At 36.5% G+C, this 25,293-nt stretch overlaps 6 protein-coding genes across 7 annotated transcripts; 3 read left to right on the top strand and 3 right to left on the bottom strand.

Moving 5' to 3' along the window:
* Positions 1-8: 8 nt before the first annotated feature.
* Positions 9-5,116, top strand: LOC113665142 (short-chain specific acyl-CoA dehydrogenase, mitochondrial). The gene is made up of 9 exons (XM_027180798.2): positions 9-270; positions 899-1,048; positions 1,393-1,504; positions 1,960-2,282; positions 3,112-3,168; positions 3,397-3,477; positions 3,640-3,735; positions 3,892-3,948; positions 4,433-5,116. The coding sequence occupies exons 1-9, from the start codon at positions 28-30 to the stop codon at positions 4,583-4,585; spliced, it is 1,272 nt and encodes a 423-aa protein (XP_027036599.2). The 5' UTR covers positions 9-27; the 3' UTR covers positions 4,586-5,116.
* Positions 4,009-11,950, bottom strand: LOC113665141 (uncharacterized). The gene is made up of 13 exons (XM_027180796.2): positions 11,759-11,950; positions 11,562-11,655; positions 10,447-10,634; positions 9,938-10,048; positions 9,562-9,692; positions 8,999-9,119; positions 8,572-8,689; positions 8,353-8,429; positions 7,723-7,924; positions 6,961-7,182; positions 6,520-6,593; positions 5,808-6,045; positions 4,009-5,429 (listed from the first exon to the last, which is right to left on the bottom strand). Exons 1-13 carry the CDS (start codon positions 11,855-11,857, stop codon positions 5,164-5,166), a joined length of 1,941 nt encoding a protein of 646 aa, XP_027036597.2. The 5' UTR covers positions 11,858-11,950; the 3' UTR covers positions 4,009-5,163.
* A 64-nt stretch (positions 11,951-12,014) lies between these two features.
* Positions 12,015-13,067, top strand: LOC113665145 (uncharacterized). The gene has a single exon (XM_027180801.2). The coding sequence runs from the start codon at positions 12,015-12,017 to the stop codon at positions 12,729-12,731; it is 717 nt and encodes a 238-aa protein (XP_027036602.2). The 3' UTR covers positions 12,732-13,067.
* LOC113665146 (rab-like protein 3) lies at positions 12,882-14,092 on the bottom strand. The gene has a single exon (XM_027180802.2). The coding sequence runs from the start codon at positions 14,090-14,092 to the stop codon at positions 13,331-13,333; it is 762 nt and encodes a 253-aa protein (XP_027036603.2). The 3' UTR covers positions 12,882-13,330.
* A 17-nt stretch (positions 14,093-14,109) lies between these two features.
* On the top strand, positions 14,110-16,603 carry LOC113665175 (3-mercaptopyruvate sulfurtransferase). 2 transcript variants are annotated; one of them, XM_027180835.2, is made up of 2 exons: positions 14,110-14,677; positions 14,823-16,603. In XM_027180835.2, the coding sequence occupies exons 1-2, from the start codon at positions 14,233-14,235 to the stop codon at positions 15,251-15,253; spliced, it is 876 nt and encodes a 291-aa protein (XP_027036636.2). In that variant the 5' UTR covers positions 14,110-14,232; the 3' UTR covers positions 15,254-16,603. The 2 variants fall into 2 exon arrangements, with proteins under 2 accessions (XP_027036636.2, XP_027036635.2); XM_027180834.2 differs by having other exon boundaries at positions 14,169-14,677; positions 14,820-16,603.
* On the bottom strand, positions 15,518-24,450 carry LOC113665174 (F-box only protein 21). Its single transcript, XM_027180832.2, has 13 exons — positions 24,168-24,450; positions 23,331-23,564; positions 22,905-23,029; positions 22,038-22,348; positions 21,576-21,662; positions 20,528-20,580; positions 19,950-20,100; positions 19,664-19,728; positions 18,922-19,036; positions 18,461-18,589; positions 17,935-18,002; positions 17,524-17,681; positions 15,518-16,988 (listed from the first exon to the last, which is right to left on the bottom strand). The coding sequence occupies exons 1-13, from the start codon at positions 24,359-24,361 to the stop codon at positions 16,852-16,854; spliced, it is 1,827 nt and encodes a 608-aa protein (XP_027036633.2). The 5' UTR covers positions 24,362-24,450; the 3' UTR covers positions 15,518-16,851.
* Between the last annotated feature and the right edge of the window lie 843 nt (positions 24,451-25,293).

Raw genomic sequence — 25,293 nt, 5'->3', positions numbered from 1 at the left:
ACGGCCTGGTTCCAAAGGTCAACAAAGATGGCGACGAAGATGTCTCGAAAACTGTTCTCTTCTCTAATCTCTTCAAAAAGTTCTTTTTACGGCCTTTTACCGAGGTCGAGAATTGAGAAATATATACCACTGAGAAGACATGTGGCCAGTCTTGCTCGACTTCCCGAAACGCATGAAATGTTGAGAAAAACTTGTCGAGATTTTGCAGACAACGAACTTATACCCATTGCCGGTAATCTGGATAAAGATCATAGATACCCTACAGAACAGGTAGAGTTATTTGAAATGTCTATTTTTTTATCTTGAATTTATAAAGGAAATTCAATTTTAATTTTAAAATGTGTACAATGCAAACTGTAGTTTGGCATTGCACCATACGTCACGGAAATGAAATTTAAATTTTTTTCCTTTGAAGACCTCGTTAAGTAAAGACCGTAAAGGTATGAGGCTACTACTTGAAGAATTCATGCGAATATCTGTCTTTTGCCACCATAATTTGAACTTTGCTTTGGATGAAAATGCACATTTTCTTGGTTTTAACTCATGAGATGGTTGCGTAACAGATTGCGTGAGTTACATAATTAGACTTATTAGTGGTCAATTATGTAAATTATACATAAGAAGAGGTATGTAGGAGGGACATGTCTCACCAAACTGTTGCCACATTAGTACCATATTTTAATTTTTTGTATTCAGTCAGTCAATTGGAAACTCTGCATAGTATCATTCCTCCCCCCCCACACTCCCTCTCCCCTCCCCCTCCCCCACCCCCTCCCACTTTCCTTACTCCTATCCCCTCCTCTCTCCTGCCCAACTTCAAATAAGATATGAAACCATGGCTCTAAAAATAATAGTGTAATAAGATTTGTCCACTTACCATTAAATCTCTCTTTCATAGGTCAAACAGATTGGGGAACTTGGTCTTCTCTCAATGGAAGTTCCTGAATCATTAGGAGGGTCAGGACTGGATTATCTGGCGTATTCTATAGCAATGGAGGAGATCAGTCGTGGCTGTGCATCCACAGGGGTTATCATGAGTGTGAATAATGTATGTATGATATGTAATGTGTAAAACAAGGTATTTTTGGGCCAGTTATATCATACATAGGTTATATAATTATGCAAAGAGTGCAATTTACTCTGGATTGAGAGATGGGGTTTTAATCAACTTGGCAATGTTTATAATTTTTTTTTGTTGGATAAAATTGATGGGAACTACCATATTGACACCACAACCTTGGAAATTACTAGTAACAGTCACATCACAACTAGAATAACTGACAATGTGTTAACAGTTTTATTAAGTTAGAATTCTTGTTTCATCTGGTGAATTGTATCACAGTATTTTAATGAGAGCTAAAGGGAAATCAATTGTGGTTTGTTATTTTTCAGTCCCTTTATCTTGGTCCTATTCTTAAATATGGGACAGAGGAACAAAAGAAGAAGTGGCTTACACCTTTCTGCTCTGGAGAAAGAGTTGGCTGTTTTGCTCTCAGTGAACCAGGTATTTATTTTAAGAATTAATGGATGTGTGAAATAACTGTAATGTTACTTTAATCAAAATGTTTCACACTCTCAGAAAACTCTCTTTATTGTTATATTCCACGGGAAGCAACAACTGGTTAGAACAGCAAGATAGGCACTCATCATGGTATAGTATTTATTTGTGAGTGGTAAGTAATAGTTTGGGATCACATGATTGTTCGGGTGGGTGTGGTTAATATGAGAGGAACTGTAGACCACCTGAGTGGAAGTCATAATCACTTACTTGACTCTGATGATGAATACTGCTCAGGTTGTTGAATGTCAGTCACCACTACAAACAACAGTCCTTCTCAGGACTACACTCACCTGGATGACCAGACTACACTATCACATGTTACCCCTGGGTTCAAACCATTAACTCTTTGGAATTTGTTGGACTCAGATAACTAAGTTTTGTCTTGATTGAATTTCCAGACAATGGTAGTGATGCTGGTGCTGCTAAGACCACTGCCTACTTAGAAGGAGATCATTGGGTTTTAAATGGAACAAAGGCCTGGATCACTAATGGTTATGAATCTGAAGCAGCAGTAGTGTTTGCCACAACAGATAGATCAAAGAAACACAAGGGAATCAGTGCATTCATTGTACCCAAACCTAATGAGGGGCTGAGTCTTGGAAAGAAAGAGGACAAGTTGGGAATAAGAGCCTCTTCTACTTGTTTACTTATTTTTGAAAACTGCCTCATTCCAAAGGAAAATCTTCTTGGAGAACTTGGAGCAGGATTCAAGATAGCAATGGTTAGAATGTTCTTCTAATTCAAGGATTTGATTTTTGTTTGCTTATATAATATTTAATGTAAAAGATACAATATTTTCTTTGTAATGGAAAATTCAACTAACTCTTTTGATCCAAAAGTATGTGCCCTTATTGTTCAGTTATCTTGAAATATCTAGAGACAGACCAAAGGCAGTAAAATATTTGCCAAACCTTTTTCTAGGACTCGCTCTTAAATTTGGCAATCTAAGAATGTACTCCCACCCATTCCTTTACCTTTAACCCCTAAGAGTGACTGGCTTTGAACTTCTCCGTGCAGTATCACCCTTATGTTAAATGTATATGTCCTGAAATTAATGGAAATAACCACCAATTTAAGAAGCTCATGGTTGTCAAACAAATTCTCCATGTCATCACCACAGGAAATATAGAGAAATCAGTGATAATATGAATACTTATAGTAGGGTGTTATGGGGGTTAAAACAGTTTTCTGCACAGAAAGTGTTATATATATATATATATGCAGTTAGATATAGCTCTTTGGCATACAAAGCTTTGCTTTCATGTCCAAATTGAGCACTCCACTAGGATGAGTCATTGCTGCTAGCATTATGCATGCTCACTAGTTTTTCTAGTTTGAGCACTCTAGCATGGCTTAGATGATTCCACATGTGTGAGATCACTTGGGGTGGCTATATAGCCTTACCTCCATCCTAGTATCAGCACTGCACTGATGAGGCCCAGAAGGCCGAAACAGTACTGTCTGCAGTTAGTTATATATATATATATATATATATATATATATATATATAAGTCAATACACATTTTAGACATGTATGTGTTCAATTTTAGGCCACACTTGATGCAGGTCGTATTGGTATTGCAGGGCAAGCATTAGGAATAGCCCAGGTAATAATACTGCACATGTATATCACTTACCTAGCACGCATAGTTTTTGTTTTCATGATAGGTAATAGAGTAACTAATTAAATGAAGATGCTGACAACTCAATCAGAGTTTTAAGCTTGGAATTTGCTGTCTGTATAGTATAGCATGAAAAGTTTATAACATTAAGTAACATAAGGTAATTAAAGCAATTGTCTTGGCACTGATCAAAGAACTTATCTGGCTTTTTAGGCTGCATTAGAATGTGCAATTGACTATGCTCAAAAAAGGAGTGCCTTTGGACAACCAATTGCAAGTTTACAGGGAATTCAGGTAATTACTGGTATTTTAAGGAAAACAGATCATTTTGATAGCCATACTAAAACTCGAGTATCAATAGATGTAGTTATAATATTCAAATAGACAGAATTACATTTAGTACATCTCTGTAAAACAAATTTCCTGACTTTTTTTTTTTATTACTGTATTCTCTAGATGAAGCTAGCTGATATGGAGGTAAAGTTAGACAGTGCTAGACTTCTGACTTGGAAAGCAGCAATGCTAAAAGATGCAGGAGAAAACTTCACTAAGGTATGCTTGATAAACATATCAAGATGGGTCAATTTTTAAATCATTTTTTGGTAAAAACAAAGATTTAAGCCTTGGACCCTTATGGTCTGATGCTGGTAAGGATTAACACAATGGTTCAACCTTGCAGTAACTGTAATCATGAAAATTGTTTCTCAGGAGGCAGCAATGGCAAAACTTGCAGCATCTGAAGCTGCTACTTACATTTCTCATCAGGTATTTTTTATTTTTTCCATACACTTTTTAATATCCTTTAAATAATTAATAACTCAACTTGAAGTATTAGCTCACATTGATTTTTATTCATAGCTTCAATCACACTGGGTTTTGTTGTATTGTCAGACAAAACAAAAAGCAAAACCACTTGTTTTTCATATTTTGTTTGACTCCATAGACCCTTTCAGTACAGAATGCATTAAATTCTCAGCATCAGGTTAATCCCCATAATATTTTTGTAATTAACATCATCACAATTAAGTCTTTTGTCAATCTTATATACCCTTAGTGATGGTTTCCTTAAATAACAGCCTAACTTTTCTGCACTATGCTTATTTTTGGTGTGTTTTCATTGGGGAGGTATTTGAAATGTCAACAAGTGCAGTTTATGTTGGAAAAAAAAAATTTCCAATTGTATAGTAAACATAATTCTGGATGGTTGCAACCTGAAGCAAAGATGATCATTTGATGTTTTCGTCTCCAGTGCATTCAAGTCCTTGGCGGTATGGGTTATGTTACTGATATGCCTGCTGAGAGACATTATCGCGATGCAAGAATCACAGAGATTTATGAAGGAACAAGTGAAGTGCAAAGAATTGTCATTGCTGCAAGACTTTTAAAAGAATATGAGCAATGATAAAGTAAAATAGAATATAAAATAGAGATTTGCTGGTTGATAACAATAGTATTCTGGCAGTTAACATCAATAAACTGGAATAGACCAAGGATTTTCAGAAACATTATTAGCCCATTCAATCTGGTGATGGTGCTGATGAGTTGTGCAAGGCTTTGTTTGATAAGCACTGCAATAATCATTGGCCAGCAATCAGAACTGTACATAACACTTCTCAAACTTCACAAAATGTTTCCCAAAGTAAGTTTAAAAGCATCAACTTTATGAAAATTTAAGTCATTGTACTTTTCAGAACTTTAATTCTTTCATTCTTTTCTATTCTTGACTCTGGTAAACAAGGCTCATGAAAGTGATGGAGTAGCATCTGATAACATGGAGGGCAGTAATTTATTTATAAAACAAAACGAAGTTGAGATAGTTTTATGTACAAAACCTACACTTTTAGACATGTGCTTCACATTTCTGTGTTGATATAATGAAAAATACAACTATTGAACAGTTGGGTGTAAAAAATTAAATACATTTTTAATTAAATTAATTGTTAATGATTCTTTCCTTTGGTGGGGTACAAGGAGGTGACCTTAGTTTTGTTCTGTGTGAGAGGGGATGCCTTGTGGTAAAAACTCTTGTGCAGCTTCCCTGGCAGATTTCCAGTAATGAAGTTTGATCTGCACTTGTATTGTCAATGGTGGTGGAGAAGTTGATTCTTCCTCACCTTCCATGTTTTCCTCCTGTTTATCTTTTTCTTTTGTTTTTTTATCATCTTTACTTGACCTTCCTTGGCCGCCTTTTGCTTTTCCTGGAGTACCTGCACGTTGGTTCCCTTTCGATGGCTTATCAGTAGAATCTAAAGAGAAAAATAAACTCACTTTCTCACAAGTCATATTTATAACAAAACCAGAGGCTACATGGCCCATGTACTGTTAATGATCGTGTGAAGCATAATGTGCTAGAGTTATGCTACTCTCCTACTCTGCCCCAGGTTGGATGTTAGTTCATCACCACTAACCTCTTAGTACTTGTCACATCTTTTGGATAGAGAAGTTTTACCCATGTACACTCCTGAGTGCAGAGAGGCAATATGAAAGTAAAGTGTCTTGCCCAGGAACACAACAAAGGGACCATGTCAGGGCTCTACCTAGAGTTCTTAATCTGGACTCATGCATACTAACCTCTAGGCCACTACATATCACTGAAAACCACCACACACCAAGTTTTAACTAACCTTTGCTCTGCCTCTTCTTGTCACTAACATCAGACTTGGAACCAGATCCTGCATCTTTTCTATCACTATCTCCGGTCTCCTCTCCCCCTTCACATACACTCTCTGTTTCCACTTCCAGTTCTCCTTCCAGTAAAGAATTCAGTGGAACTTGACAAGATCCCAGTATGTAGCGAGTTCTTGGAAGCTCGAATAACTCAATATCTTCCTGTTTAGTTTTCTTGCCTTTTCCATCCTTGGCCTGGAAATTTAAATTTAAAATTTACATTGTGTTGTTTGAAAGATTTAATTCAGGCACTCGTCCCATAAACATTCACATTTGCTTTAATCCTTTAAGTCCCACTAGTGACCCAGAGAGAATTTCTCCTTACACTATCAGTACAATATCAATCAGACAAGTTATGAGAATAAAGAAAAATTTCAATCAGGGGATTATTGGTTAATCCAATTCCAAATTCTTCAAACTAACACCATATGAATTGTAAAGCAGGCAGTAAGGAGAATTACTCAAGAGATCTTAGGAGTTAAAAGGTTAAAAAAGAGGCTTTGAATTCCCATTGAAAGTCAGCTTTTCAGGTTCACACATCAGAACATAACCAATATTCCAGTGGAGGATAATCAAACTAAATATGGAAAGCACACACAACCTTGAAGGAAAAACTTCTTTCCTTAGTTATGAAATTTTTTCTGAGGAATAGTTGATTGAATTACAAACCTTCTCTTTTGGTTTTGCTGACTCTTTTCTCTTCTCCTTGCTGGGAACTTTCTGCATTTTACTTCCTGGTCGACCTGGGTAGAAAGGAGAGAAAATGTTTGATTGACTATTATCCAAAATGCTTATACATTGTGATAATTCATTACTAAATAAATACGTTTGTTTCATACTGATGGGTTTGAGTGATAAAACTTCCTAACAACAACTCGATTTTGAAGTTATATATATGCCACTCACAAAAAACAGCAGATTAGAGCACGTTGCCAAGAAAACCTCACACCAGCATCCAGAGCACTGCCTCAACAGGCTTCCTTTTTTTAAATTGAGTTGTAATAATTTGCACTTTGCCTCTTAGCTGAAAATAGCATTGGAAATCAAGAGAGATTGAGAAGTGCAATTTTTTTCATGGTAGTAGCACCACAAAGAAGTGTGTTATCTTACTTTTAGCTGAAGCTGGTAGCTTGGTTTCTTCACTCTGTGCTGTTGCATTAGGGTCCTCCACAACATACATGTGTTTGGTTTTAACAACAGTGAAAGTTATTCCATCTTTAATGAAGTCTCTCAATGGGACCAACAAACGAGTGTGGAACTTCTTGCTGTAGTCAAGTTCTATACAGTCCTCATTCCATGGTAAACTTCTTGTTGCTACTGATTGGAACAAACCTGTAAGGAATAATATATTATTAATAATGAATTAATGCAAAGAAAAACATCCTTAGAATGCCTGTAAATTGCATTAAGATTCAGCATTTCTGCCCATTGCTCCATATATCAACCATGGGATGATTCTCTGGCATAGAACTGCTTCTAACTTCTGACATCCAAGTGAATTAGTTTTGAGAGATTTATATTTAGGGAGCAGTAATAGGTTAGGTTGCAAAGGATCATCAGTTATGTTGCCTATTTTTGTGTAAAATAAATTCCCATGCAAGATCAATAACCTAATCTTACCATCAGAGGCAAAAGAACTGGGTACCCTCACTGAGGAAAAAAACAGTACTGAACAGCCACAACTGTTACATTAGATAGAGAAAAATCAATATTGTACTGAGGGTGGGGAGAGAGAGAAGCAATTACTAATACAGCCAAGTAAGGAGAAAAGACTTGTCAATGTTGGCAAGTCATTCACTCATGGACCATTAGAGCTATGATCCAAATTAAAAACATTCCAGTTTAACTATAATTATCAACAAACTAACTTACCAGAGTTTTCATTAGGTTCATTTTCTTCAACTGTGCCCTCTTCCTGGACTTCGCTCTGTGTATCATCTGCAGTGATGGAGATGGTTGGTACTGACAGGGCAGGTGATTCACACAACCCAGTTGTGGGTGCACTTTTAAGGAATTGGAATTCTACATGATATTTGTGTTCAGTCTTGGGGTAGTCTGTATTTATTTCAGGATCCTGTAGAACAAAAGTCATTTGAAATGTAATGGTAGTAGCACTGGTTACACAATAGCTGTTCCTAACTGATAGAGTGTCTTGCACTACACCCCCATTTTATAACAAATTAATACCAGCATGTCAACTTAGAAAAGATGCTCAATATCACAAAAGAATTTTTGTGGTCACCCTCTAGTTGATAACCTTGTCTGTTTTTGTAACATTTTCCAAGATAACAAATTCAAACCACAAGGTGAAGTTTTATGATAATGGGGGTTAAAGGATTAAAAATGTGTTTTGATCTGGAGGAAGTGAAATCATTGGGTGATAAGTGAGCTGGCCTTGAAGTTGAGAGGGTCTGAGTTCAAACCCTAAACTTTTCAGTATAGAGCAATCTTATTTAATACACCCTCTCCAACCAGTAGTAATAGCAGTCAGTTTAAACTGACCTCAATCTCTGGAGGTATTTTAACACCTTTAATGTCCTTAATGGACACCAGTATCTGAGCATCATCAACTGGAACATCTGAAAAAGATCAATGAGTATTCTTAAGATTTACCTAGTGCCATATGCTTGATGTTACTTTACTTTTAATACTATCACTTATGGTAATACTTCTAAAATTTAATGATCAATACCTTTCAAATGGAGAGAAACAGAGGCCTACCTTTCAGTTTTGAGAGCCCCTTAAAAAAATGCTTTTCATCAGCTGATATTCTGATATCATCCAGAATTGTCAGTTGACGAATGGAGTCGATTGTGTAACCACGGTAACCTGGTACAAGCTGCAAAAATTAATGCAAGACACTTAGTTTAGGAAAAAATTGAAAATCAAATGACACTATCATCTGCTAAGCAGCTGTGCAAGTTCAACCCAGAGAACTGTGTCTTCCTGATAACTTGAAGCTTGTCTCTCCTAAGGACCCTTCTGATTTAAAATCAAAATGCCTCTTACGTGCCAATGTTAACAAATTGATGGCAAAATTTTATAAAAATATACCTAGCAATGAAATACATCAATTTTTTGTCTCAAAATACTGTTCTACAAGAGTCATACCCAGGGAAGGTAGAATAGCAAATATTTGAAAACTTACTGCTAAAGGATTTCCTTGAAGAACAAGGTTCTTCAGTTTTGGTAGCGTTTTGAGCACATTGATGGTGTTGTATAAATCTGCAAGATTATTGAAGCTTAAATCCAGAGATAAGAGTTGTGGCCTAAATAGGAAATTGAGAAAAAAAAAGTTTTAATTATCTTTTAAAAGCAGTTTGTCTGTAGTTTTCATCTGATGACCACATGAACTAAATATGAATTAAGTAACTTTCAAAATTCCTAGAGTCATGTACAAAAATTCTTTTTTTAAATATATATTGATGTGTTCCCCCTGGGTGAAAAAAAGGCACTTGTCAGGGTCAGGTTTCCTAACCAAGAACCACAATGATCCAGCTGGGGAATGAACATGTACCTTATTCCTAAGTTCAGTAAACTAATAATTAGGACAGATGTGGACAAGGTTGTGATTTACTTGTTTTTAAAGTGAGAGTGGCTTCAAGCGAGAGCATGAAGCCAGTATTAGTTTGCAAAGAGATTGATAACCATTGGGTAAAGAGTTTGTCCAGCATCTAATATACTTAGATGTGAAAATGTTGTGATAAGTACCATGAATTTGCTTTCATACGTCCTGTGATAGAAGAAATCAGATTGTAGCTGATTCCCAGATGGATAAGGGGTGGGGGGGATACACACAAAGGACTGATGTCTGAGATTTGATTGGCTGCAAGTTCCAACTCCTGGAAATAGAAAACAGTGAATAGTTTGAATTTTAGGCTCTCAATTTCAATTTATTAAGTAAAAATTACACTGTTAGGACATTCTTAACTTCCACAGACCTTTAGCTTTCATGATGTTCTTCATTTTTTCATCAATTTTAAACTTAGAGGAGATAAAGTAGAATGGTAAAAATAGAGAATATTTTTTGGTTTCTTATATTTAACCATATTTCTTAATCATTATGAGGTGAATATAAGGAACATACCTCTAATCCCTTTGGAAGTCTCTTTGAATCAATATTCCTGATTAAATTTGCACTCAAGGTAAGTTGTTTTAGATTTCTCAGTTGAAGAAGACCATCATCAATTTCAGTGACCTGATTAAATAGACACAATATGACTTATGAATGGAAATTGACCAACAATGAATTTTTGGCTTTAAAACACTACTAAAATATTACTAGTAATAAAATGAAATTTGCTCTAAAAAAACCATAAATTAGATATCATCTGTTACAACAATCAACAATACATGAAACGCCATTAAAAATTCATTTGATATTTATTTCACTTTTTCTAGTAAGACAGAACACATACATTGTCTATTACTACAGAGCTGATCTTAGCAATAGCTTTGATCATTCAATAAAAGTAAATTATCAGTAGAAAACAGGCAGTACTTACACTGGATATTCAAAAAAATTGTTTTAATTTCATTTTCATTATCAAGTTGACAAGTATTGGTAAATTAAATGACAAGACATGATGTAACCACCTTTTTATCAACAATTCTAAGGGACTTAAAGAATTTCAGAATAAAGGCTTCTGTAAGTTTATCTGGTGTCTTGACAGCAATTTCACGCAAACTCTCAGCTTCACTGCTCCATGTACAGTCCACACCATAAGGACTCTTTACAGCCAGCTCTTGAAGACTTTCAACTGTCTCCAACTGAGCACTGTTTTCTATCAAGGAACAGGAAAAAAAAAGAAATAATTGCAAGATACAGGACCTCTACTTTTTTTCTGAATGAATGAATGAATAAGTGAATTTTTTCATTTATAGGCATATAAATTAATTAAGGAATGAATGTCAGTATTTATTTCTTGTAGAACAGGGTGATTTAGTATTATCAAATGAGTTGATAATATATATTAACCACTGTAAAGAGTTTAAAAGTTGATGTTTCAAGCATTAGCCCTTTGTCAGAGTAATTGAATTGCTAATGCTCAAAGCCTCCGCTTTTGAAATCTTTACGGTGGCCAATTTGCGTTATCAACTGGGTTGATAACACTAAATTACCCTGTGTAACATCTCCCACTGACACAGCTCCAGTTTCTCTAAAAACTTGCCCCCTTCATTTATTGCTTGTGCCTACTATAAAGCAGTGATGAAATCTCCGAATGGGGACAGTTCATCATACATGGAAAAAAACAAAATCTAACTATTTTAGTTTATAGTGAAACTGGCTGGAATTGTTAAAAATGTACTGAAGTTGTTTCTGCAATTACGATTTTGACGTACGCGTTACAGTGCCTTCCATTGATGCAATTAATGAAAATGTAGCTTGAAAGAAAAAGTATTTTGGAGGTATGTGTATTAAAAAGAGGAAAGGGATTTCAGAAGTTCACGTTTAAGAGAGAGTCAAGAAAACCAACAGTTTGGTACGTACATGTACATAATTATGTAGACAGTTGATCTATTTTAGCAGCCATGTATAAAGAATATCCTTCTGTTCAAAAGAAGTACATGAACTATATGAATTATGCTGGCAATGGTAAAGATTTGGGACAAGGGAACTTTCCAGTAGAAAAATTGTTGATTTCTCGGCCCCAAATTTCCCTACCAAGTTTGCGAAATCTCTTACACGTACTTACTTCGTAGCTAATTACCTGCTAAAATGGCTGGTACTGTTGCAGATGATCTTGTGCCCTTCAGTATACCAGTGCTCTTCAAACTTATATTACTGCTAACATTAGGCGCTCTCTTATATAAAAAATGAAACAAATAGTTTCAATGCAATCTATTAATTTGGAAATAGAGTATCATGTTATTTTTAAGCCCAATACAATTTCAAATTTCTGCTCACCCAACTTCCATAACCACAAGGAAATTCTCGGATGCATAAAGTGTTGAGCTGCGAGTGAAACGCAGCAGTAACGTTAAAGGGGGGAAAGCTTTCGGTCATGTTAGTGTTATAACTATTTTAAAATTCTGTCCGCCATTTTGGTTGCCATCTAAACACTCAAGAACGAGGCGGTTGTTTCCAAGCGAGGGAAAACGAGGAGGTCTGGAATCCAATATGGCGGAAAGGACGTGCGATCGGTGATCTCAAGGATAGTATAATGGCGGAGAAAAAGGAGGATTTTCTACGAATATCTGGGGATAGTGATTTCCAGGGTCGCAGTAATTCCATATTTGGATGCCTAGACAAGCTTGAACCAGAACAAAAAGCTGATGATAGTGAAATCGAGCGTAAACCACATGGCGCTCGTCTGCCGAGTCGGCCAAGACGTGTGCCAGATCATATTTTGCACCCTGAGAAATGGACCAAATACAGTCTGGAGGAAGATGGAAGTGATAAGATTCCTGGAATGTCTGGTGATGCACTAAATAGACACGCTGCTCTCTCTTTTATGGATGAGATCCGCAATAGGAAAGAAAATGCTCCAAAAGAAAATTCAGAGTCCGATGTGGAGATGACTGAAAAACATGTGTTCTCGAAATCAGCCATTAAGCATAAAATGGAGGTCGATGAGACACCTCCCCGCTCACAGATTGTGGAGGGTGTGAACGTTATGGCGGAATATGTAGTTGGACGATCTCGGGCCAAAGTTCCCAAAACACAGCTGTCTTCAGCTGAGAACCCACTTCGGTCTCCCGAGGATTCGGTCGAACTTGATCACTTGCAAGACCAGGAAGCTTCCGACGATTCCACAGAGAAGACAGAAAATGTATCTGATTCTGCAACAGTAGAAAAACAAGAAGGATCATTTTTGAAAAGAAAGGTCAAGGTTCGCAGGGGATTGCGTGAACGGAAATCAACAGAAGATGATGAATGATTCGTTCATCCAGTCATGTCATATTTACCTTCTCTTTGAAAAAGGAAAATACCATGTAATATAGTCATTGGTTTGGTATATCCATTGGATTAAAGGATCTTGGGTTATTTATAAGATGACATGTCCAGTGAAAAGAATGAAACCTTTGTCTTTGTTTAACCATTGGTTTGCAATCAATTTCAACCACAATTTATTTCCTGGAATCCTCATATATATCACCTAATCAAGGTGTTAGCTACATTGTAATGTGGTAAAATAAACAACCCTTTTACACAGTCAGAAGGTCAGGAAAACCACAGAAATTGCAAATGACAAAATAGAAGAATTTCAGTATAACCTAATTCTCAGTCATATATCTATGTGAATTTTCAAAACATAATCTGTGAAACAGAGAGTTTACTGAAAATAAATCTATCTAGCTCAACAAGTTACATTAAATTCAGTGGCCCTTGATAAGCAGTCAGCTGAGGGGCTAAATATATTTGACAAAGCAAGGAAAAAAAAGAGGCTAATTTTAGGTTTGTTGAAAGAAACTTCTTCCAGAGGAATTTACAATTAAATGTGATCTAATCACTGCAGTCTTCTTCCTGAAAGAATGTTTAAACCATTTTACGTTTACTTGAACGATCATAAAATTTAGGTGATTCGGCAAGACCAGGTGACTGCTGGACTTGTGGCATTTCACGGGAATAGAATCGCCTCTCAATTACTTTATCAAAGAAAGCATTCAGCTTTCTGGCATTGAGAGATCCAGATTTAAGTTGTCTTATATCAGTAGAGTTCAGATTTATCATGTCAGCTCCAATTTCCTCTGCAAGATTCAATCCCCTGGATGAGGTAAGAATTCTTGCAGTTCCTGCCTGATCTAGTTTAGTACCCACAATTATGACAGGAATTTGGTTTCCAGCAAACTGCTCTGAGTCATAACCTTCTCCTATGTCAATTGAGAACTCAAACCAACTGTCTCTGTTTGAAGGCTGTTTTTGTGGCTGCTTAGCGCTAAAGGAGCCATTCCCTTCTTTCCCAGACCCTAACACTTCTGCTAACCAACGCCTTAGATTTGTGAATGACTTCTTGTTGGTCAAATCATGAACAAGGATCAATCCATTGACGCCATTATAAAATATCGACCGGCTGTTTTCATGGTTTGCAGAGCCTCCAACATCCCAGAACTCCAAGAAAAAACTTTTCGTTGCTGGCGTTCCTTCTTTGTAGTCATACAATTTTACCTCTGCAGTACATCCTATTGTCCATCCTGGAGTTGAAAGACATTCATCGTGACATATATGATGAACCAAAGACGTTTTTCCGACTCCGGAATCACCAACTACTAAAATCTTAACTTTTTCCAAGGCAGCCATTTTGACACGTCTCTTAGCGTAGAGTCTGGGGACTAGTCACCAGCATTTCTTTTCCTTATCCGAGGTTTAGAACGTGGAACGCCGTCTAAATCTCGAATCAATTTTATTGTAGTTGGGGTAATTGTTTTCTCTTCGTCACTATGTCTGTGCAGACCCTCCTTAAAGCCCAGGGGCTTCGCCAACTGATGCTTCAAAACACAAAATATATGCGGCTTTTGGATGCGTCCTGGCATCTCCCATCAGAAAATCGTAATCCAAAGGACGAATTTTTAGCTTATCGGATCCCAGGGGCTAAGTTTTTTGACATAGACGAATGTGTCGACAAGTCATCACCTTATGAGCACACGTTACCGAAAACCGAAGATTTCTCAAATTACGTTCGAAGTCTAGGAATTAACAACGATAGCCATGTTGTTGTTTATGATCACAGTAAAGTTGGGTTATTCTCGGCTCCTCGAGTTTGGTGGATGTTCCGTGCATTTGGGCACGATCGGGTATCGATTTTGGATGGTGGATTTTTAAAGTGGAAGGCCGAGTCTGATTACCCTATTTCATCAGGTCCAGAGGATGTAGTCGAAATTGAAGGTGAATTCGTTAGTAGGTAACTCGTATGTAAATTCTCCTTTCTTCTCCTGGAAGTGTACTCTCGTTAATAAGCTGCACAGGTATCATCCGCTCTAAAAAACTTGGGAAACTATACTTATGAATAAATTCGCTTTCCTTTCAGCAGACGGTGGACCATTCAAAGCTACCTTAAATCCAGGCATGTTCTGTGACTTTGATTTTGTGAAGGCCAATTTTTCAGACCCACACATACAAGTAGCCGATGCACGATCTCCTGGCAGGTTCCTTGGAACTGAAACAGAGCCACGCCCAAACTTTCCATCTGGTCATATTCCACATTCAAAAAGTCTCCATTATGCCAAATTCTTAGAACCCGAAACAAAGCTAATGAAAGATCCAGAGGAGTTGAAAAAAGTATTTGATGAAGCAGGAATTGATCTTCAAAATCCACTTGTTACAACCTGTGGGTCAGGAATCACAGCTTGCATCATAGCTTTAGGAGCACATCTATGTGGAAAGAGGGACACTATGGTGTATGATGGGTCATGGGTGGAGTGGGGACAGCGAGCTTCTCCAGATATGATAGAAAAGAATTAATCGCACACCCTTTTGGTCCAAGGCAGACCTGATAACAAAAAGTGTACCATAAAAAAGTAAATTTGAAGGGGAGAGGGGTGAGGTTGGCTTTGCCAATAAGGGTAGAACATTTCTCAGTACCAGCTGAAGGCGAAAGTGAGGTGGGGACAAGGTTGTTAAATTGTTAGCTGATAGAAAATCTGCCAACATGACTAATAATATATTAAGTACATAAAAATAGCTTGTACAATGCAATACATCGTTCTCATCCAAACAAAAGAGAACTTTGTTGTGTTTCTTTATTTCTCTCTGCTCATAAATTCATTTTAAACCAAATGAATATTTTCTAATTTACATGATCTCTTATGCATGTATGTTCTATACAGTACAAAGTGACCATATTCTTTACACTGCATGATAATGAAATTCAAATAGTTGTCTGTAACAGCCTTGTCCAATGTTAACGAAATAATCAACAACTATCACATAGGAAGCCAAGGAACTCCTTAATCAAAGACAATAATGGTGTTGTAGACAGTTATGCAGCATCTTACATAACACACACTATAGCAAGGTTCACAGTATTTCCAATACAAAATTATCCTTTTGCTTATATATTCCTTATCTTTTTCTAGTACAATTAATTTAAAGATGATGAAATAAGGAACTGTCCAAAAGGCTATAATTCTGTTCTTAAGATGAGTATTAAAATACATATACATACATAAAATACATACATTTTCTCATCACCCTATTCCCACCAATGGCATAGCTCCACTTTCTGCATAGAAATCCACACACAACCTACAATTCCTCCAATTGCTCTGACAAAGGGCTAATGCTTGAAACATCAGCTTTTTTACCCATTACAGTGGCTAATTTACGTTTTCAACTCAGTTGTTAACACTAAATTACCTATTAAAATACATATTTGATTCCACCAAACAGAGAGCAACAAGTTGTAGAAATCACCCTTTTACTGCCAAATCTTCTTACTTTCTGGCATAGATCTCCTAAATTATCAGATGAAATTTTAATCAAATTGACATTTTTTTCTTATCTAATCAGCTTTCTTTTTGATTTGGTACAAGAAATTATTTGTTGGTCAGAGGGCTAGGGGTGAGAGGGCTTAGTTAGCTTAGTTAGGGCTTAGCTTAACTCCAAAATGTAGGAAATAAATAGGCTATTACTGTATAACATTTGAGTCCATGGCACTCTAATTCCTGAGTCAATAAAAAATATTACACATTTATAATACAGTGGTTATAATACAGTGGTTACATTGCAACTTTCAGCTACAGTTAAAGTGTACAGTTTGAGTATAACCAAACATAAGAGTTTATGAATAAAGGGGGTAAGTTTCTAAAGAAACTGTGGTACTGTGTTAGTGGGAGAGTATGATAGGGTAATATAAATTGGCCACCGTAAAGAATATGAAAGCTGACATTTTGAGTGTTAGCCCTTCACCAGAGAAAATCTTGGAATTTATGGTTTATAAAAACCAATCTGTGTAGGGATATAATATTGCACATAACATCATATCAATGAGAGTGTTTTCCTTAAGTACACAGATATTTCATTGAAAATATGTTTTGTTGAAATGAATAGTTAAGTTTAGATCAATTGTCAACATCCTCAGGGTACTGGCATTGAAGACATTCATTTGGAATGTATCTGGTTCCTGTGAAACCTTTGAAGTACTTTCCAAGTTCAGGATGGGGGTTCAAAGGCTGATTAGGATCTTCTTTCAGATTAACTGCAAGGAAATTGAAGTAATTAACAATCCCACTATGTTATGCATGAAGAGGGAAAGTGTCACAGAATTTAAATTTTCATTAGTTTAAGACTTCATCAATATTTAACAGAAAGACATATGGCTTAGGTAATGGCCTTGATCTGGAGAAAGGGAGAGACACCATAAAGGTGTCTCCATTTACAGGTGATTCTAAAAACTGGGTGAAATATTTCAAAAGAACAAAGCATCACAATATCAGATGCAACTAACTTTCTAGTGAGAGTTGCTACAAATTGACCTCTGCAAAACAGGGTAAAATTTCGAATGATAATTATTTCTAAAATGAGTTTTAAATTCTAAGCTGTTGGGGCACATACTTGTCCAAAAAAAATACCTGTGTACCAACCCATGCAACGAAGATCATTGAAATTCTTCTGATATTTCTTCTTACTACCTAATGGCCAGCTAGATCATACATTGTTTTTTCCTTCCATTTTATAGAAATTCCACTAACTTTTTTTGAAAATTATGTTGATTAACCAGAAATTCAGCTTACTGTGTGCAGCATATCTTTGTGAACCATCATCACCCAGCACATTGTAAAAAGGCTGATTGCGGCCACCAGGTGATTGATCAACACCCATTCGCTGAATCCAGGACTCATCCATTTCACAAACAGGATCCCATCCATAAATAACACAACCATAATGATACCTGAGGAGAATGTTCAAGAATGACAATAAGTTAGCCTGCATGTGGGGGAGGAAAGGGTATTTGGAATAAGGGTTCAGCCCCCACCCCCTTCTTTTGTCAACTTCTTTAGTGATCTAGCATCTTTTGCTTGGACGTTCCCTTGGTTTCCCTTACCATGTCATCAACTTGTATCACAAGTGCGACCCTTTGTCTTTAGTCAATGGCATTGTTGAACAACTACCCAGTATACATACTGTGCTGAGTCATAACTTACAGCTTGTGCCTCATCACCATTCCAACTTTAAATCCAACTTGAGAATTCCTTGGATCAGATCTTAGTTTCTATGCAAAACAAAACAACAAAACATTACTGGAAGAAGCTATATTATCAACCCTACAACAGTTTAGACATTGCATGCTGTTAGAAGAAAGAAAACCTCAGGGAAAGTCAATAACTTTGTTACAAAAATTTACCCAAATTCACAAGTTAATTGTGTTTACTTCAAGTGAATGCTAACAGAAAGTGTGAAGTCAAATAATATCCAATTCAGTCTCCAACTGTCTAAAGGAACTCAGTGATTTTAGTGTTTTATAACTTAACACCCTTCAAATCTCAGAGCCGTGATTTTCCCTGTTTGGCTTGTGTAGTAAGATGATGATAACTTGAACATCCTGCCTGCTGGGTCCTACAGATCATTAACTACCCTATTGAGTAACTTCTCCAACTCTTAAATATAAAAGATTTGGATGCAAAGCCATGACAATAATGTACTGCTGTAAATTAACATCTCTTGCCGTACTGGAGGGGGAAGATTTTCTCCCAAATCCTGCATTCTCTTTTTCTGATTGGCTCGTTCGAGGAGATTATCCAATATTCCCTTACGCACTTGGTTTGCACTGCTCTGTAGGATCTGAAGACTGTCAATTGCCTGTGAATGAATTTTGGGTTTAGATAAAACCGTAGCCAGCTTGTTTTTATCCTAGAATTTTTCACCATTTTGTAATTCAGAATTATTAGAAGAGTTTTTATTAAATGAAAATAAAGTTACTGAAAAGTTGCTGTACAACACCAAATTATTTTGAGCACACACACAAAAAACTTCTTTGTAGTTTTTCTTGGGCCATTTAACTTGGCAGCTGCTAAGGTCTCCTTAGACCTCTTTATACAATTTTGTTAATAACACTTATACATGGATGCCCATTAGCAAGAAGTCTTCTAAAAGTATTTATAAAATCAAGGAAATTGTGAAATAAAACAAACCTCTTCTAAGTCAATACCTAGATGAACCTGTATTCTGGCCAACAGCAGTCTGCTGTCTTCATCATTAGGATCAAGAAATAGCATCAGGTCAAGAGCAGAATGCAGACCACTCAATCTAAAGAAGAAATTAGAGTGATAATCAGTCTGACCAAGAGCTCAACTTATGGTTAAAGAATCGTTGTCTTCTTGTGGCGTGTTTCTCTTAATGAAGAGCTTGTAGGCAGTCCAGCTCAAGTATACCACCCCAGATTATAGGTTGATTATTTGAAAAATTGAATCTGTTTCTGTGTGAGTTGCAGTATGAGCAAAAATTGGATGGGTTATAAGCAAAGATAACATAACAGACTGAAAAACACAAAATACACAGATATTTCAAGATCAACTAGATTTTTGGACCAATGACTGTTTGATTTGTGACTAATGTCCTGAATTTACGAACATGATTTGAATTACCCAGAGTAAAAAAGAACCAGTACACAGGAAATGACCTGAAGGGACACAAACACATGGGATATTAGTGTCCAAAATCAGACACTGGCATTTAAAATTGGACACTAGAGTCTTAAATCTAATTCTAGTGTCTAAAATAAGGTATTAGCATCTAAAATATGAAAACTTGTGGCCATAATAGGATACTAGTATCCAAAATCAGACTCTACAATTTTTTAAAAATTTTTTTAAAATCGCTTTCACATGTCATGCTCAAAATAAGGGAAAACACTAATTATAACATGTGTCTTACCGACCACCTGGGTGTTCTTCCATTCTGTAGCTATTTATGATATTGGCCACCATGCGAATAAATACCTAAAGACATGACACAAACACACATAAGGAAAACTTGGTATGTGTCAGATGTTGACATGTGTAAAGTACTATATTGGGTTTTATCAATACTTGTCCAGAAAGTTAAAAAAATTTTCAAATAACATGATTTCTAAGACTGAAGGGTTTTTATAAATCAACTTAACAGTGTCTTAAGTTAAAATAACTACTGTTACAGTGGTAACAATAACTATCAAAAGTACCTGTGTAGGCGAAGCCCTAACAAACAGTGCATTACCAAAACTTCGTACATTTGCCAAGGGCGATAAAAGCATATCCACACATTGAGCTTCAGTTAAGAAATTTCCACCATTGAAGCAGTCAATGTACCTATATACTGTAGAAGGATCTGCCCTTAAAAATACAAGACAGTGAAATTCTCTTATCCAAAACAGAAGTTTCAGTACTTGAGCTTGGTAAGGGAGATACTACATTGATTGTAATATCTGATGAACTTAACCCTTTAACTCCCAAGATTTAGTAGTCAACATTCTCCCTTCTAACTGCTAAACATTTCCTTGTCAATTAGTTATGGAAATTTAGTGTCAGGTCAAGATAACAAATTTCATCTGATAAGTTTAAGTATTCTCATCACCTGTTTACTGGATAATGTGCAGATATCATAGGGAGAAGCTACATGTTTATCACCTCCTGGAGTTAAAGGGTTAAATCAAGTCCTAAACGTAGATAATTATGAGGAAAGAAATGACACACCAAGGAAATTCTATTATACTTATCATTCTACCAGTATGAAGTAATAAAAAACTTGTATAAGACATACTTTGGGTCCATGTTAGATCTCCACCGCAACAAGAAATGATTTGGAAAATTTATCTGTAAAAACAGATTTACGATAATTTAAAATATTACAACAAAAAAATTTTATACCATAAAAATAAATGAATATCCCAGGATGGGAAGGAAGCAACAAGGTTAGGAACTGAGGAACAATGATCTCACAACTTGTACAATAGACAATTCACTGGCTTGTCAGCGGCCTCTCTAATAAAACTGTATATTATGGATATGCTCATTCCTTTGCCTGTTTGTTGATTTTGCTTTGGCAAAGCCTGTTTGAGGATGCCAGTAACTTCAAAAAGCAAATGCAAGTTCAGGTGGGAAGTGTGTTCATCAGGAAGTGTAAGTTGCAGCTCAAAAAAAAAATTTTAAAAAAAAACCTCCACTAAGTGCACTTGTGGTCACTTTAAATTAGGGGTTTGTTGAGGAAAGTAATTTAAAATAACCTGTCAAACCCTTCATATACCTCGGCTAGTTATTTACAAGTGGGAAATATTTAGTTGCTACCATTCTTCCTGTCCTTTTTTAAGGAAAGTTTCCTTAAAGTATTGATCCTGGCCTGAAGTTAGTTACAAAACGGAAAGCGTCTTCAGATCTTTACAACATAACCAGCCATGTTTTTCCTTGTAAACAAGTAGTGCTCTTCTGCAATGGAGTTGTCCCCTGACAATTTCCAGTGAGACTGCTCTGCAAGTTGCGAGAACATTGTTTCCATTTCATTTATGAGAATGTATGGAAGGTAGCTCTGCCCCAGAATATCCCAAGCTTTTAACAATACACTACTACTCAATTTCCATTCTTGTAAGTTTAAACAGCAGCATTTAGCAACACAGTTTTTGACTTTCAAAAATGAAGAAACAGAGGGACAGGGCTTCTGGTCATAGCTACTAGAGGTTGAACACTTGTTCTTGGGTGTTGTGTTCCATCTCAGTCTGTACCTCAAAGCACTTCAATAGCTTTCACTTGTTCATTCAGAATGATGACAAAATTACCCAGTATAATCTCGAAAAAGAGAAACTTTATGTACTCACTGGTTCTAATGTAACCCCAAGTCTCCTTGCAAGAGCAGTGAACAAAACTGACAGAGTGATGGGATTACCAGTTCTATTTTTAACAACCTGTAAAAAATAAACAACAAAGAGAAACAATTTAAGGAAATAGGCCAAGAAAATTATCCAGCTTCACAATGGCTTTGCTTTATCTTGAAATACCTGTCTAATAACCTTTTAACACACAAGATCTGATAGCTATTTCTCCCTACTAGCTGCAACACATTTCCTTATCAATTAGTTAGGAAAATTTGATCAATATAACAAATTTTAACTGATAAGTTTGAGTTTCTTATTACCTGTTTGCTGGATAATATAGGGATATTATAGGGAGAAATGACATGTTTATCACTTCTGGGAGTTAAAGGGTTAAGAGAAGAGATTCCATGGCAGTTTTCCTCCTAATGGAGGTTGGCTTTATTCCACCTGAGTTGACAACTATACCTGAAAGAGCATCGAGTTCTCCTTTTTATAATATTCATCCACACAGCCTTTAAACTGAAGCTGATGATACAAAACTTGCTTCAGACAAGCCAATATTCTCAAACAAGCTGCAGGATGTGTAACTGAGGTGAGCCCCTCATTACTCTGTGTCATTTGCTCCTCCAGCGGGATTAAGGTTGCTGTGTGTGTACTGCTGTTGGAGCCATGCAGATTCTCCTTTACCATCTGTGCAATTCTATCAAGTTCTGAGAAAGTCTCATTCTCATTTATATCCTCTTCATTGAGAATCCATCTTACAACCAACATAGCACCTGTAACCAGAAAATTTAATGTGAAGGTTGACATAAAAACATGAGAAAGTTTAGTAAGTGTTACTGCTGCTACAGCTCAGTCCAAATTCTACCGCATGAAACATTAATAAGACCATTAGGAAAAGATGCCCATCTCTTCAACTTGATAAGCAGCTTAAAAGCTTGCAGTTCCTTTACCTTGACCTTTCAACTCCCATTAGTGATTAAAAAAATAAATTATCTTCACAATATCACTACAATATTAATCACACAAGTAATAACAATAAAGAAAAATATCATTTAAAGGGATTATTAGTTGCTTCAATACCACATTCTCTAAAGTAACATAATAAGAATTGTATAGCAGACAGTAAGGAGGATTACTGATGAGATCTTGGAAGTAAAAGGGTTAATCGAAGGTCAGAGGAGACACAGTAAGAGGTATATGTCTTGCTTAAGACCAAACCATAAACGCCCAATCGTGATTAATATTTAAAGAATCAATTATTATCAATTGATTAATGATTGAAAATTATAAAAAGAAAAGTTCACCAAATAAAAAAAAAAGGTTATGCACCTTTCTCAAGATGTTGTTGTTCTTCTTGTAATGCCAGAAATTTCTTCCACTCGTCCTTAATAGAAAAAATTTTCAGCTGGGATTGTACTTTTCTGGCATAGTGTCTGTGTGTCAAATTGACTTCACTATAAAGCAAAAACAGCTGCAAAATATCAGTCTCTTTAGTGACATGTATACCATACCAATATTTAAAGTGTCACAGTAGTTATGATGTTCTTTAAAAAGTGCAAATTAAGCCAATGTTTCATCTGTTTTGAAACATTTTATATCTATCAACAAAAAAAAAACAAACAGCTTTGAGGGAAACGAATTCTTATACAGTTCAGTCAGCATGAAAACACCATTCATACAATATGTATTAACTGATAAAAAAAAACTGCAAGTTAATTAAAGCTGTCATGACATTGTGATATCTGTGTCTCTTACCAATCATTTCCTTGTAAAAGTTCACTCAGAGTATTGTTTACATGACACGACATGGCAGGATTTTCATTTCCTAAATACACAAATGTGTCAAACTCTCTCCTGTGAACCTCAGGGTTGTTGTAATATTTCTTTGACATACTCTCTAAAGCAGAGAGGATTTTAAGTTCAGTTAACAGCCTGTCTCTGTAAACTGCACACCAGTTTTCTTTGGGCATGCTTTTCCAAAACCGCCATCTGTAGGAGACAAGTATTAAAAGTCAATTGTGTTTTTTAAATTTGATATGTAAAGCAATGGAACCTTCTTAACCAACCAAGTAGCCAATCAAAACACAAAATTCACTTCATCTCGTCCACTCATGGAACCAGGCTAGAATTCCAGGTAATTTCTTGAGCCTGCCTGGTATTTGATTCTCCCCAGAGACAGGAGGAGCCAGGAGTAGCGCTGGCTCTCTTCCTGTACCCAAGGAGATGGTCTCTGAACTCAATCATGATCACCGAGTCAGCGAGATGGTCTGGTCCAGAGTGATACTCCCAGGAAAGAGAAGGAACAAGTGTGGAGCACTGGCTTATATCCCATACTCAAGTAGCTGATACCAAAACTCAATAAATTGTCAACTCATGCGTAGAATAACACAGCTGGGACAAGCGAAAGAAAAAAAAAAAAAAAAAAAAAAAAAAAAGAGACGAAGATATGAGTCTTTACTTAGTCATGGGACATATCTAGGTTGAGAAATAACAGCTTTACGTCGGAGAATACCTTTGATTTTCCACGCAAACCAAGTTTCTCATTTTTGTTCCAATTACACGTACACATTTTCCTTACGTAAGCCTAATTACCTAGAGAGGGCCTTCCTCTTCCACAGTTCATTTCCAGTCGCAATAGTGTTCAAACGTGTGCAAACTTGCGCACAGCAGCATAAGTCCTTATGATCTATTAAAGGGCAGGATAGCACCATGTCAATTAGTTCGTCCGCCAACAGCAACAAACTGCTTTCATACTGTCTCTCGCGGATTTCGTCGCCGACCTCCATCTTGAAACATCGAAGCCTCGAGTCCCAGTCTTTCGCTGATAACCATTAAAATGGCTACTGGAATTATCAGAACAAGGTGGGGTTCGTTCGTCACAGGAGGGAAAGTCATGGAATAGGGGTAAACAGGATCAATATCAACATCTAGGCATTTGTTTGCGTTTTGTTGACTTCTGGATGTAAATTTTCGCATGGCATGTGTAAAGTCTCGTGAGAGGGTTTTCAACTTTTGTCTGGAAATAGCTGTTGAAAGGAATTTGTCCATCCCCAGTACTACCTATTGATGTCACTTTCCCCCAATATGCGCTAGGACGATTCTTTCCTTGTACTTGACTTGTACAAGTACAAGATGTACTCAAGTTGTGCTCATGCAGAATGCATTAAGATACTTTGTTACTCCGCACTCAGATTTTTGCGTAGTGACATGTTTACTCAGGGTTTAGTAGGTGGATCAAAACAAACTTGAAAGTGAGAATTCCAGAGGGTGACCATCTCTTCTTTGAAGAAGAATGGTCCACTGAAGTTGTCAGAGCAGGGTGTGAAGGTTCCATTTATTATCAGAGGGAAAGGCATGGAATAAAGGGAAACAGGATCAATATCAACATCTAGGCATTCATTTGCATTTCTGTAGACTTCTGCATTTGCAATTCTGCATGGTGGTGAGCATAGGAAAGAGGTGTAATTAATTGTAGAGAATGAGGTAAGTAAATTTGATAAGTGACTCCTTTGGAAAGGGTGACCACTTAATACTATGATGCTGCCCTTTACGGTTGGGGCATATATGCTTATTTCTAGTCTGCTTGAGTTGGAGAATGAAATTCCATCAAATCCACCATTCTCTCTTTCTATTTAAACAGGTGAGGATTGCGACATGGCATAATATTTCAGGCCAAACTTGCCTTGCCGCACTTTTAGTTAAGAAATATGTCCTTGCA

This window comes from Pocillopora damicornis, chromosome 12, assembly GCF_964200805.1.
Source record: "Pocillopora damicornis chromosome 12, jaPocDami1.2, whole genome shotgun sequence".
NCBI classification, from domain to species: Eukaryota; Metazoa; Cnidaria; class Anthozoa; order Scleractinia; family Pocilloporidae; genus Pocillopora; species Pocillopora damicornis.
This window is presented reverse-complemented; position numbering and strand designations above follow the sequence as displayed.

Excerpts from the sequence above, each read along its gene's own strand:
- LOC113665142 (XM_027180798.2), top strand. The coding sequence starts at position 28 with ATGGCGACGAAGATGTCTCGAAAACTGTTCTCTTCTCTAATCTCTTCA. Across the intron at positions 271-898 it reads ATAGATACCCTACAGAACAG|GTCAAACAGATTGGGGAACT; the intron begins GTAGAGTTATTT and ends TCTCTTTCATAG. Across the intron at positions 2,283-3,111 it reads CAGGATTCAAGATAGCAATG|GCCACACTTGATGCAGGTCG; the intron begins GTTAGAATGTTC and ends GTTCAATTTTAG.
- LOC113665141 (XM_027180796.2), bottom strand. The coding sequence starts at position 11,857 with ATGACCGAAAGCTTTCCCCCCTTTAACGTTACTGCTGCGTTTCACTCG. Across the intron at positions 11,656-11,758 it reads CTTGTGGTTATGGAAGTTGG|AGAGCGCCTAATGTTAGCAG; the intron begins GTGAGCAGAAAT and ends TTTTTATATAAG. Across the intron at positions 10,049-10,446 it reads TTAGAATTGTTGATAAAAAG|GTCACTGAAATTGATGATGG; the intron begins GTGGTTACATCA and ends CTATTTAATCAG.
- LOC113665145 (XM_027180801.2), top strand. The coding sequence starts at position 12,015 with ATGGCGGAGAAAAAGGAGGATTTTCTACGAATATCTGGGGATAGTGAT.
- LOC113665146 (XM_027180802.2), bottom strand. The coding sequence starts at position 14,092 with ATGGCTGCCTTGGAAAAAGTTAAGATTTTAGTAGTTGGTGATTCCGGA.
- LOC113665175 (XM_027180834.2), top strand. The coding sequence starts at position 14,233 with ATGTCTGTGCAGACCCTCCTTAAAGCCCAGGGGCTTCGCCAACTGATG. Across the intron at positions 14,678-14,819 it reads GGATGTAGTCGAAATTGAAG|CAGACGGTGGACCATTCAAA; the intron begins GTGAATTCGTTA and ends CTTTCCTTTCAG.
- LOC113665174 (XM_027180832.2), bottom strand. The coding sequence starts at position 24,361 with ATGGAGGTCGGCGACGAAATCCGCGAGAGACAGTATGAAAGCAGTTTG. Across the intron at positions 21,663-22,037 it reads AGAACTCGATGCTCTTTCAG|GTTGTTAAAAATAGAACTGG; the intron begins GTATAGTTGTCA and ends TATTTTTTACAG. Across the intron at positions 19,729-19,949 it reads TTAGGGCTTCGCCTACACAG|GTATTTATTCGCATGGTGGC; the intron begins GTACTTTTGATA and ends TCATGTCTTTAG.